Source organism: Malus domestica, chromosome 11 (assembly GCF_042453785.1).
Source record: "Malus domestica chromosome 11, GDT2T_hap1".
In the NCBI taxonomy this organism is placed as follows: domain Eukaryota; kingdom Viridiplantae; phylum Streptophyta; class Magnoliopsida; order Rosales; family Rosaceae; genus Malus; species Malus domestica.
In genome coordinates this window covers 37,288,022-37,300,950 of record NC_091671.1, presented here as the reverse complement: position 1 = coordinate 37,300,950, position 12,929 = coordinate 37,288,022, and the positions used below count along the sequence as shown (strand labels likewise).

The window sequence follows — 12,929 nt, the reverse complement described above, 5'->3', positions numbered from 1 at the left end:
ATCAGCATCACTATATGATTGTAGATAGATTGGTCCTGATCGAAATTGAATACCATACTCCGAAGTGCCTTTGAGATACCTGATGATTCGTTTTACTGCAATAACATATGATTCCATAGGATTGTGCATAAATTGACAAGCTTGATTAACTGAAAAAGCAATATCAGGGCGAGTAAATGTGAGATATTGCAATGCTCCAACAATACTTTGATACTGGTCAGGACTGTGATAAGGTATCCCATCATCTTTTAGCAATCTGTGATAGGGAAGACAAGGAGTAGCACACGGTTTGCAATCTTGAAGATCAACTTTATCAATTAACTACTGTGTATTTTTTGACTGAAAGACAAATAAGCCATCAGAAGTGTATTAAATCTGTAGGCCTAAGAAGTAGTGTAAAATACCCAAATCCTTCATGTCAAATTCCTTTGTGAGATCAGCAATAACATCAGAAACCAACTTAGGATCACTGCCTGTTAAGATCATATCATCAACATAGAGCAACAGAACAATCTTACCCTGTGATGTGTGTTTAACAAATAAAGAAGAATCTGCGTAAGACTGTTTAAATCCCAATCCTGGCAGAAAACTTGTGAACCTCTCATTCCAAGCTCGAGGAGCTTGTTTCAGACCATATAGTGATTTTTGAAGCTTGCATACATAATTGAATGGATGATTAGAACTTTGAAAGCCTTGAGGTTGTTCCATATACACCTCTTCGTGGAGTAAACCATGCAAGAATGCATTTTTAACATCCAGTTGTCTAAGAGTCCATTTAAACTGAGCTGCCAATGCTAGAATCAATCTAATGGTTGTTGGTTTGACCACCAGATTGAATGTTTCACCATAATCAATGCCCTCCTCTTAACTGTAACCCTTTGCAACAAGCCGTGCTTTATATCTAGATATCGAACCATATGCATTTCGTTTGATTCTATACACCCACTTACAACCAACAAGATTTTTATGGGGTGGGAGAAGAATAAGAGACCATGTTTGTTGAGAATGTAGAACAGCAATTTCCTCTTGCATTGCAGACGACCACTCTGGTATTTTTGCAGCCGCTTTGAATGTTTTTTGTTCAAGTTGTAATGAGTTGATAGCCACTGATGCAGAATAAACCTTTCTTTTGACAATGCCACTTTTGGACCTGGTATGCATTGGATGCAAATTCATATGTATAAGAAGATCAACAATTAGTTGGTCTTGTTGGAAATCAGGATCATCAGGGATAGGGACCTGTGTAAAGTCATGGTGGCTAGATTCTGTAGGTGAAGAAGATAATTGTGTAGCTGAATGATGTAGTAAGGGTGTTGAAATAGATGCTGAAGCACTACATGATTGTGTTTCCAATAACTCTGAGGCTGTAGATGTAGTCAAGGAATCTGTCGCACTAAATGATATTGGATTCAAGGACTCTGAAGCTCGAGATGAAGATGAGTGAAGATGAGATGATGGTAATGTAACTTGATTATGCAATGATACTGATGGTATGGATGATGCAGATAAAGGAAGTTATGACTTGGATGGTGGTTGGATCAACTGAGGTATAGCAAATGGTGTGGTGGAATATGGAAATTGTGTTTCATCAAAAAGAACATGCCTAGAGATATAAACCTTGTTTGTGATCCCATCTAGACAGAGAAACCCTTTGTAGTTTTCTGCATATACCAAAAATATACAAGTTGTTGTTTTGGGTTAAAGTTTAGAGCTATTGTAAGGTTTTAATAAAAGATAACAGGCACATCTAAATATTTTTAGATGTGTAAGGGTTGGAGGTTAACCAAATAACAACTTGTAAGGGGATTGCATTTTGAGAGAAATACTAGGCATTTTGTTTATCAAATAGATGGTTGTTGAACAAGCAAAAAACCAGAACTTGGATGGAAGTTTAGCTGTGTGCAATAATGTGATGGTAGTTTCTAGAATATGCATGTGTTTCCCTTCGGCCAATCCATTTTGCTCTAGAGTGTATGGGCAAGATTTTTGATGTAAAATGCCTTTGGATGCTAGAAAGTGTTGAAATTGATGACTTGTATATTCACCATCACTTTGGAAGGTTTTAATATGGGCAGAAAATTGAGTACTTAAGAAGGCATGAAACTTAACAAGTATTTGAAACACTTCTGCTTTATTTCTCAGTGGAAAAATCCATGTGTATCGAGTACATTCATCAATGAAACTAACATAGTACCTATACCCTTCAAAAGACAACACAGGGGTAGGTCCCCAAACATCACTATGAATCACCTCTAATGGGGTTACAGACTTTTGCAGGAAAAGAAAAAGGCAACTTTGTAAATTTGCCTTGCAAACAAGGAGTACAAATTGTTGGACATGTATCTGTGAATGCAGGAGCGTTGGTGTGTTGCAACATTGCAGAAGTGACTGTGTTTGAGGGATGCCCTAATTGTTGATGCCATAAGCTTGTAGTAACTGGTTTAGCTAGATAGCATGCATGTAATGTGGATGATGCAGGTAGTGTCTTCTGTGGAGATTTAAACAGAATGGGGTAATAGCCAGCTTTACACAGTCCCTTGAGTAGGATTTTCCCTGTGATTTTGTCCTGAACCCAAAAGGAAATATCATCACATATGAATCTACATTGATTATCCTTGCAGAGTTGATATATGGACAATAAGTGCTGTGATAATTTAGGAACATGCAACACATTTTGCAATTGAAGTGTCTGAGTAGGAGCTTGCAGTGTAGATGTACCAATACTAGAAATTGTCAAACCTGCATCACTCGCAGTGGTTATTGTATCTGTGCCTTGATATTGAGTAGCCAAATCAAGATTTGCAAGCTCTGAAGTCATATGAGATGTGGCACCAGTATCCGCAACCCAAAACTGTTCAGGTGGTGCAGAAGGAGTATGACATGCTTGCATCGCAGTAAGATTAACTGAGGGTGGTCTTCCTTGGTATGCAAAGTTGGTCTTGTGATAGCACTGGGTATCAGAGTGCCCAAACTTCCAACAAATTTGACATTGAATAACTGCCCCATGTCCAGCAGTAGGTATATTATGCCTTTGAAAACAATCTGCAACCACATGACCTTTTTTTGCACAGATTTGACAAGTAGGAATCTCATTTGGATGATCAGGACATGTGTGTTGAAAAACCTTTTTTAAGCCCCAAGAATTCCAGGACTAGAGTTGTATGGTAGAGAGTGAAATCTGGAACCATTGTTATATTGAAACTTACCTCTTCCTTTCCCTCTATAGTTTGGCCCTTTGTATCCCCTAGAAGAAAAGGAATTGCCATAATTGCCATTAAAATTTCCAGAGCCATATTGAGAAGATGAACCTTGTCCAGAGTTATATCCATTAGAAGTAGATCCTCTATTGAGATTGTAGCCTTGGCTCGAAGACCCTATATCAAATCCCTGAGATTGAGATGAATTGTGATCAAGACTAAGAGCTTTTCCTTTTTCAGACTGAGTGCTTACAACCATTGCAGTTCCAAAAGACACAGAGGACTCACAAGATTGTCCAATTATAGCTTCTTCAGCAAGAAGCTGTGATCGAAATTCTTTCAAGGAAATCCCAGTTTCTCTTCCTCTAATCACACACCGAAATGTATTATAATTAGCAGACAACCCTTTTAGAGCAAGGATGATTATATCATCATCATCAAATAGAACACCGGATGCAACAAGATGGTCTCTAGCATCTTTGATTTTTGTAGATAGACAGATATTGAATCAGACTTTTTTTGTATGTTCTGAAGCTCTGCTTTCATCTGGAAAATTGTAGACTTTGTAACTGAAGAGAACCGTACTTTGAGATTTGTCCACATTGCATGAGAACTAGTACTACCAAGAACACAAGAAATCGCAGTATATGAGAATGTAGCTATGAGAAGCTGCATAAGTGCACGATCGTGCATTTTCCAAACCTAGTAGGCATCTGTTTCAACTCCTTCAAGATTCGCCTCATCAAGAAACCGTGGAGGACATTGCTTGGATCCATCAACAAAACCGAGAATTCCATGACTGTCTAGCAGAAGATTGATCTGAAAGCTCCATACAAGATAGTTTGAGTCATCCAATTTGACTGTAACAGAAGATGACACAATAGAGATGAGACCCGTAATAGGCGATTGCACAATTTGTAATTGAGCTGCGGTAACCATTGTTGCACAATTTTCACAATTTGCAAGAGATTTCTTCACTGTGAACTTGTATCGAATAGTTGGTGGGCAATTGTGTAGAAATCGAGTATCTTGAGAACTAGGAGTTTGATAAACCCAGAAAACACACAGAATCAGCAAATCAGAGGGTTGAGAGAAAGAAATATATGTATCAGATAGTATGCGGAAGCATTGAATTCACCAATGGCTCTGGTACCATATTAGAATTGCAGAAACCTTGAAGAAGAGATACAGAAAGTAGAAGAAAGTAGAAGAACGAAGAAAGAATTAGAGAGAGAATTAAGCTGAGAAAGAGAGAGAGAATTGATCGTATTGTATTTTTCAGTAGTTCATCATCATTTTACAAAAGCTGTTATATCTTGTTACAAATCTTTCTCACTAAGCTAAGGCCTAACTGCCCAATTACCTTATAACAGACTATGTAATCTCTTGACAAATGTCATTCATTTCTGCCATTGATTTATCTGTCACTTGGATGTTGTTCTTCACTTCGCTACTCTTACAGTATGCCCTAGGGTAAGTTTTTCTTACCATTGTATGTTGATAGACAAATGCTTATGCATGTTGCTAGAACGTAAAAATGAACTACACTTTCTAACAAAACCAAATATTATTTACAGTTCTTACTCACATTTTCACAACATAATCATGTCGAACAAAGTCTTGCAAAAGTACATCTTCACGTTTGCCTTAGCTCATTGAGACTACATATGCGCGGGTTTTGTACAAATTTCGAGGGATCCATACATGGAATTATTTCTAGCAATACTACGGCAAATAGATGGGTCATATAAATTCTTTGATTAAGATATGTATTTTCTGACACTTCGAGAATATCTCACTTCTTTAGAATCAGATTATAATATTTCTCTGGATCGAAACGGAGAGCTTAGAATTTAAGCGTTCAGTCTTGGATTGTTAATTAATGCCTTAAATTTTAGGTTTCAAGCTCTAAAGGATTATATTCTGTATATCTCTCTCTAATTAGCAACTGGAAGTCATGTTGTCATCAGCGATCAATGTATGCCTAGTGCTATACATAATTGGTTTGATGATGGGCATGGAAGTTGCTGAACTGGGTTTGGTTGAGGCCCAAGAAGCTAGAAAGATGTCCAAGCAAATATGCATGTGACAATAATAGTACAATATAGATATTGTCACGATTTGATCCTCGTTCTCACAGTGGAAAAATTATTGCGTGGTACTAGAAAATTTAGTATGCATAAACAATTCCCTTATTGAAGTTAAAGTTATCTTGTTATTCATATATGATACAAAGACGGATTATCTCATTAACTCATTCAATCTGGAAGAAGTTCAGACATAACGATTAGGCTATTTCAGTAATTTTAACCTTACCCTAATAGTTGAATGGAATAATCAAGCAATTTAAGTGATATTAGAGCGCGGGATCCGACAGGATAACGTGGTTTATGGTCCTAACTCGCAGTAGACATGGCTTGTGAAGAAGAACATATAGGTCCCTTGTGCATAGAAAGACAAGGTCCAAGCGAAGTTGTATGACCGACATGAACATCTAGTGATGGTGATCGCATCACCAAGTAAGAACAAGTTACAAAAGTTTTCATCTTGTGCCTTTCGAGGTGACCACCTTTACTACATGTTTCATGTCCGTCATAGTGCCTCTCTTGGACTTTCTATGCACAAGAAAAGGGCCTATAAGTTCTTCTCCAGAAGCTCAACGTCGGTTGCAAGTTAGGACCATAAACCCCCCTCATCCTCTCAGAATTGGCACTAATACACACTTGATCCAAACTTCCATTTGGATTGCTTTGAATTGCTTTGATCTCTACTTTGAATTGCTTGATCACTTCCTTGAGGAGGGGCGTTCTGGAAATTTGGATGATGGCCCTCAATGCCTGATCTCTCTTTATCCATCATATCCAAAATTGATGTGTGAAGATTACTCTTAACCCCAAAAGCACTTTAAGAACAAAAATAGGATACAATTACTGGAGAAAATATTAGATAAGTAGGATTGCCGAAGGGCAACTTTAAATTTGTATACGAGTGGAACACACGATAACAAAACTTGTCGAAAACAGAATTTCGATTGGCCACCAAATCCGATCTCATTTTCCTTCTGATAGGAAAGTTTTAGCCTCAGGACTCAAGATGGTTGTGTCAAATATGTCAAATAAGCCACTCTGTTGTGTCCAAAAAATTACCGATGACCATGGCAACTGCCATTATACATGAGGTTTCTAGTAGTTCTACGCATACACTTCCACTTCGAATATATACAAATTAGGGCTTCTCAGATCTTGTGTCAATCATCTAACACACCAAGAAAGAATTTCTGCCAGTAAAGACGAGAGAAATGTTATGAAAATAAAGCAATATGTCACCCCTACACGAGAACAACATCGCTATTGAACGTATCAGATTCAAAGCAATAGCCATAAGCATATTACAGCAAGTATCAGAATGTCATTATAACGGAATCATGATTTATAAACTTCAGCACACCCAAAAATGCAGCAATACAAACTAACAGGTTTTCTTTTACATAAAAGCAAACAGAAGGTGCGAAATGAAAAGTTCAAATTCAGAGAGGATTCAAGTAATGAAATGCCAAATATTACCTTCAATGTTATAATCTTCTATATGCTTATCAATCCAATGATCCAAAGCTATCAGGTGGCCAGACCTAGTAATTGCCATGAGAAAAGAACAGAACTCTTCAGGTCACCTAAAAGTCTAAATACACAAACACTCATTACCACGAAAAGTCCGGTTAACCCAGATTATAAACCAATCACAATTGGTCAGAAGCTTTCTAGCATCTAAACCCTGATAAGCTTGTGATATAGAATTGGCAGCAATCAATTTATCTTAAATCGCACACGTCAATTCATTTAGTGTTGCTACTCTACCCTCTGAATAATAGCAGTGGTGAAACTAAGGTGAAGTAAGCCACATGAGAAGATTGAAAGACATTGCGTAAAGACAATACACAAAATTGCCGAGAGGCATAAATATATCCTGCAATCCTATCAACCTCGACAAATTGAAATAACTGCAGAGCAAGTGAACTTTATAAACATATCATACAAAGATATTGAAGTTAGTCCTGCTTTCATCACATAAACTACATCCTAATTTCCATCAGGGACAGAAGTCCAACCAAAATAAGAAATGACAGAAAACACAAGTACAAACAAAACAAGATAAATTTCAGGAAGATGAAAAAGCCTTACCCTGCAAAACACTTTGCCTTGAATAAGACCATAAGGTATAGGTCCATATGTTCGTGAGTCAAAGGAGGAATAGATGTTATCCCCCTGAATCCAAACATGCCCCTTAGGCACCTATTCATCAGGGTTCAATAAAATAAAGCAACAAATTAATCGCATCAATCAGAAGCATAACATAATATTATCAAAAAGTAAGACGAAACAACTTCATAATACTATCAACCAGCACAACATATTCTTAAGACAGTAGCTTTCTCAGTTTCTACATTACAAACATCCATTCAACCAATAACTGTGTGTCACATAAAAGCAGCTATGCTACCAAAACAGGGTGGTTTGGTTGGTGCTCTGTCATCTGGCATATAAGCTTTACGTGAAAAAGATATGGAATAGTTGAAGAGTAAGGACACCGGCTTCTATAGGGTTGTTTCAGTGGCTTCTTGCTTAAATTTTTTATAGCTGGAATTTGCGTCTTCTTTTTAAGGTGTTAGACTGGAGATGAAAGGATATAACAACCTAAGCAACCAAGCAATCATGCTGAGGAAGAAGGTAATCTACACTGTCCCAAAGCATTTAATAGCAGTACAATACTCTCGATCAAGTCTCTTAACTTGACTGGTAACAGTAAGCTTCATGGTATCTGCTTTAGGACTACGTCTAATTTAGAACTACAGAGATTTAAGCTACCTTAGTGCCCAGTTTTCAAAGTAGAAAGAATTGAGTTATAAAGGATCGAAAACATAACTAGGATACAATATTGCATTTGTGGTGTACTAAACCAGCAATATCATAAACCGATAACTCTAAGAAAAATTACTCTTAGACCATCAAAGATGCACCAAATCAAGGCCCAGCTACTATGAAATGTTATCAAACATTCAGCCCTCCTCCTCAGCAGTCAACTGAGAATTTAACATGAATTCCATTTATTTAATAAATTGGTCATTCTATTTGTCCCACGGAGGCCATAGAAATGTTATCAAATACACCACATGTTAGTCATCGTCACAACCTAGAGTCATACAAAGGCCATAGAAATCTATACACACTGCTCCTAAAAGGAGCTCTATTGAACCGTAACCTCCAATGCATCTTCTACGACCCCAATTACACCATATGGTAGTGATCATCGCAACCTCAAGTGATAAAAAAAAAAGGTTAAAAAACCATTAAAATCTATACACACTACGCCTAAAAGAAGCTCTACTGAACCGAAACGTCGAATGCATCTTCAATTAGTAAGAGCAAGCCATTAAAAACACCAAAACAATGTCATTCAATTACAAGCTACTAACTTTTTACTAAATGAAAATTACAAAAAGCAGTGAAAAATTGAACTCTACCCAAGAAAAATAACAACTTGTAATCACAAACAAATTACCAAAGCCATCAAAATAGACGAAGAAATAGCACAATTTCACATACCACGGTCGTATGCAACCTGTCGCTGTGCTTTGGATCGACAAAGTAGGTGACTTTGTCACCCTGCATACCCAGGACACGCTTGGTCACGATCTTCCGAGGGTCCGTCGGAGACCGAACCAGGACCAAATCGCCGGGACCCACCTTCCCAATGCGATGGGACACGTGTTCGGAGAGGAGGACGTCGCCGGAGATGTTCAGGGTAGGGAGCATACTGGGGCCGTAGACCTGCACGCAGCGGATAATCAGACGACGGCGCATTTGGAATATGGAAACTGGGAAAGAGAAGGAGTGATGGGATTGCTAGAGTGACGGACGAGGGTGGATGAGCAGAGGTAGGCGTCGGTGATGTGGAGCAAGCCCATGAACTTTGCTACAGTTACTGACAGATCCATGGCTTCTTTTGCTACGCTTCGCCATTGTCCCAAGTAGCCCAGCAGCCTCATCTCCTCTCTCTCTCTCTCTCTCTCTCTCTCTCTCTCTCTCTCTCTCTACTTTCTCACTATAGAAAGCTTGAAAGGCTGTAAATTTTGTAAGAAATTCGATGAATTTGAAGGCTGAAGGAGTTTGCTTGTGCATCAGGCCAAGGTAAAAGCCAGGACGAGCCGACCAACGGGTCGGGTTAGGGTGTAATTTAGCCAACAGGATCCTCTCCGGATCCTTCTGGTGATGATCTTGGAATCTGTGAATCGTGTTTGTTCATCGTACATTATACGGTCAGTTTTAATCAAATATTGTTGTATTTGATTCTAAATAAAAATATTTAAAATAATTTCTGACCGTATAATGTATAATGAACTGACACAATTCACCGATCTTCAGGATCCTCCTGGATTCGTTATTTAGCGGCAGAATTGGGCCGGTCCACAGTCAAAACTTATGATCCAACCATTTGATTTGGTTTTTTTCTTTTTAAACTAATTAGTATTACAATATAATAGTATCCATCTTTAATTGTAAATGAAAAGTCTTATGTTCGACTTGCATGCATGACATTATTAAGATAGGCACATATGAATTGCCAATTCCGTAAATATATCGTATATAAAATAAAATAAAATCTTGAGCATAACAAAACTTTGGAATCAAGACGCCGTTGACTGACAAGAAATTTTTCAGTGTGACATCTAACACATCCCAACCTAGTGTCACGGGCCGCATGTTAAAAACAAAGAAAATGCCCAAGACATCATATATCTAAGCCCATGAAGCCATGTCTTCATGGAAGCTTCTGGAACGTCCCGGAGAAATCAAGAACGTGGCGGAGCATTCAAGATAATCTAGGGCATTCCGGAACATTCCACACAAGTGTACATATTTAAGCCTCACCTAGAATAATCTAGATTAGGCAAGTTGTATCTAGAACTATGCTAGATATTTTTGGATGTAAGTAGGGGATTCTAGAACCCTCCATTGAGGAGGTGACTTAGGCCTATAAATAGGAGGTAAGGCCATTTGGCCAAACCATCCAAGAGTTGTAAGCAATTGTAAAGTTCTCTTAAGTTTCAATACAAAGCTTCCTTTCTCCCATCTTCTAAGTGATCTTAGCATTCTCCAAGCTATCTTAGCTTTCTTTGTGATTCGATCCGGGGAAGCGAGGCTTCAAAGGCTTACTTAGCTTGTTCATCGAGGTATTCAAGTCTAAGTGCCGCACGGGCGGAAGGCTTAAAGAGTCATCCCGTGACAGCTGGTATCAGAGCCAAGCTCGTGAATCACTTGAAGGAAAGCAGGATATGGCAAGTGGAGAGATGGTGTCCGGAGTCTCCGATCTAAGGGAGCGTACTGCCGAGGTCCAAGACGTTGCCAAGAGCAAGCCAAAGTTAAAGGACTTGCAAGCATCGATGGAGACCATGGAAGAGCGACTCGAGAAGGTGGAACGAACCATACTCGAGTTCGATACTCGACTTGATGAGGACGTTGTCGACAAGGAGGAAATCCAAACCATGGTGGACAATGGTAAGGATGAATTGCGTGGCTTGGTGGAAGGGCTACGAGATGAGCTCCTTGGCGCTCTCAACACCATGGCAGACAAGATGCGGAGGGAAGTCCAGGTTCACCTTGACAACATAGAGGCAAGGTTTGTGGCGCTTCAAGAAGAGATAAAGGACACAAGGGAACTTAAGGGAGATGTGGCGTTTTGTAAAGAAGCAGTTGTGAAGCAATTCGTGCAAGGGCCGAGGGAAATCAAAGCGTTGGACTCCAAGGTAATCGACTCCTTTAAACCCAAATCCTATAATGGGAAGAGGGAAGCAAATGAGCTCGACACATTCGTGTGGAACGTGGAGCGATACTTCAAGTACCTGAAGCTTGAAGATGACGAGTCCAAAATCTCGACGGCAACCATGTTCTTAGCCGACAATGCCCTTATGTGGTGGCGTCGTCGGAGCATGGAGATTGAGCAAGGTACGTTCTCCCTCACCACTTGGGATGAATTTAAGAAAGATCTTATGTTGCACTTCTATCCCCAAAATGCCAAGTATGAAGCCAAGGAGAAACTAAGGTGGCTCAAGCAAACGGGGAGCGTCAACGCCTTCGTGAGCTTGTTATTCGAGGTGCCCAACATGTTAGAGGAAGACAAGCTCATGTACTTCATGAGTGGACTGCAAAATTGGGCAAAACTCGAACTACAAAGGAGACACGTGCAAACATTGTCTGATGCCATTGCCGCTGCCGAATCCTTGATTGAGTTTAAATCAAGCCACCAAGGTGATTCCAAGTCCACGGGGAAGAGGGGTAACCATGAGAGAAGTGGGGGAGAACATAAGCCGAAGGACAAGGCCGAGACAAGCAAACCGAAGGAGAAGAAAGCCGATAAGCATGACAAAGGCAAAGGTAAGTCTTGGCAACCCACTTGTTACCTATGCGACGGCCCTCACATGATGCGAGATTGCCCACAAAAGAAGGCCCTTAAGGCCATGGCCTTCAAGGAGGACAAGGCCGAGGAGAGTAACGATGCAACGATGGGATGCATCCGTCTACTGAATGCCATCCAGACAACCCTCCCACAACCTAAGGCTCAAGTTGGGGGAGGATCATTGTTCGTCGACGTCAAGACTGGTGACAAGACGACGCGTGTGTTGGTGGACACGGGAGCAACACACAACTTCATGACGTCGGAGGAAGCCACAAGGCTTGGCCTCCGAGTCACAAAGGAGCCTGGTAGCGTGAAGACGGTAAATTCCGCTGCCACCCCCATTGTTGGAGTTGCGCGAAATGTACAAGTAGACATTGGCACATGGAAGGGAAAGATCGACTTCACCGTAGTCAAGATGGACGACTATGGCGTAGTCATTGGGTTAGAGTTCATGGACAAGGTACGAGCCTTTCCCATTCCCTTCTACAATATTTTCTGTATCCTGGCCGACGGAAGACAACCTTGCCTGGTGCCATTGGAAAGGCAAGCCAAGAAGTGTACCCAACACTTGTCGGCAATTCAATTTGCCAAGTCTTGGAAGAAAGGCGAGGCCACATTTCTTGCAACCCTAATGTTGAATGAAGGGGAGGAGAAGCACGGGCCTTTGCCGAAACAAGTGGAAGACGTCCTTGTGGAGTTTGCGGACGTGATGCCTAAGGAACTGCCAAAGAAGTTGCCACCAAGGAGAGAGGTCGACCATGCAATCGAGTTGGAGCCTGGTGCTAAGCCTCCCTCCAAATCACCTTATAGGATGTCGCCACCCGAGTTGGAGGAATTGAGGAAGCAACTCAACGAGCTGCTTGATGCTGGCTACATCCAACCTTCCAAATCCCCATATGGTGCACCCGTCTTGTTCCAACGCAAGAAAGAAGGTAGCCTAAGGTTGTGCATCGACTATAGAGCATTGAACAAGATTACCATCAAGAACAAGTACCCACTTCCGTTGATCGCCGACTTATTCGATCAACTTGGTGAAGCAAGGTACTTCACAAAGTTAGATCTTCGATCGGGATACTACCAAGTGAGGATAGCCCCTGGAGACGAATCGAAGACGGTGATGGTGACCAGATATGGAGCGTTCGAGTATAAAGTCATGCCATTTGGTCTAACCAATGCCCCCGCAACATTCTGCACATTGATGAATAAGGTATTCCATCCTTATCTTGACAAGTTTGTCGTGGTTTACATTGATGATATCGTTGTCTATAGCAAGACATTGGA

At 40.3% G+C, this 12,929-nt stretch overlaps 1 protein-coding gene across 1 annotated transcript; it reads right to left on the bottom strand.

The window, feature by feature from the left end:
* Positions 1-6,124: 6,124 nt before the first annotated feature.
* Positions 6,125-9,411, bottom strand: LOC103448904 (mitochondrial ATP-independent inner membrane protease subunit 1a). The gene is made up of 6 exons (XM_017335428.3): positions 9,304-9,411; positions 9,112-9,262; positions 8,798-9,022; positions 7,376-7,486; positions 6,761-6,825; positions 6,125-6,474 (listed from the first exon to the last, which is right to left on the bottom strand). The coding sequence occupies exons 2-5, from the start codon at positions 9,238-9,240 to the stop codon at positions 6,790-6,792; spliced, it is 501 nt and encodes a 166-aa protein (XP_017190917.2). The 5' UTR covers positions 9,241-9,262; positions 9,304-9,411; the 3' UTR covers positions 6,125-6,474; positions 6,761-6,789.
* Positions 9,412-12,929: the final 3,518 nt, after the last annotated feature.

Bases quoted from the DNA above. Each gene is read 5' to 3' on its own strand.
- LOC103448904 (XM_017335428.3), bottom strand. From the start codon at position 9,240: ATGAGGCTGCTGGGCTACTTGGGACAATGGCGAAGCGTAGCAAAAGAA. The intron at 9,023-9,111 runs GTCCGTCACTCT...CGCTGCGTGCAG, and splicing joins ACCTCTGCTCATCCACCCTC to GTCTACGGCCCCAGTATGCT. The intron at 6,826-7,375 runs GTAAGGCTTTTT...GGCAATTACTAG, and splicing joins AAGGCAAAGTGTTTTGCAGG to GTCTGGCCACCTGATAGCTT.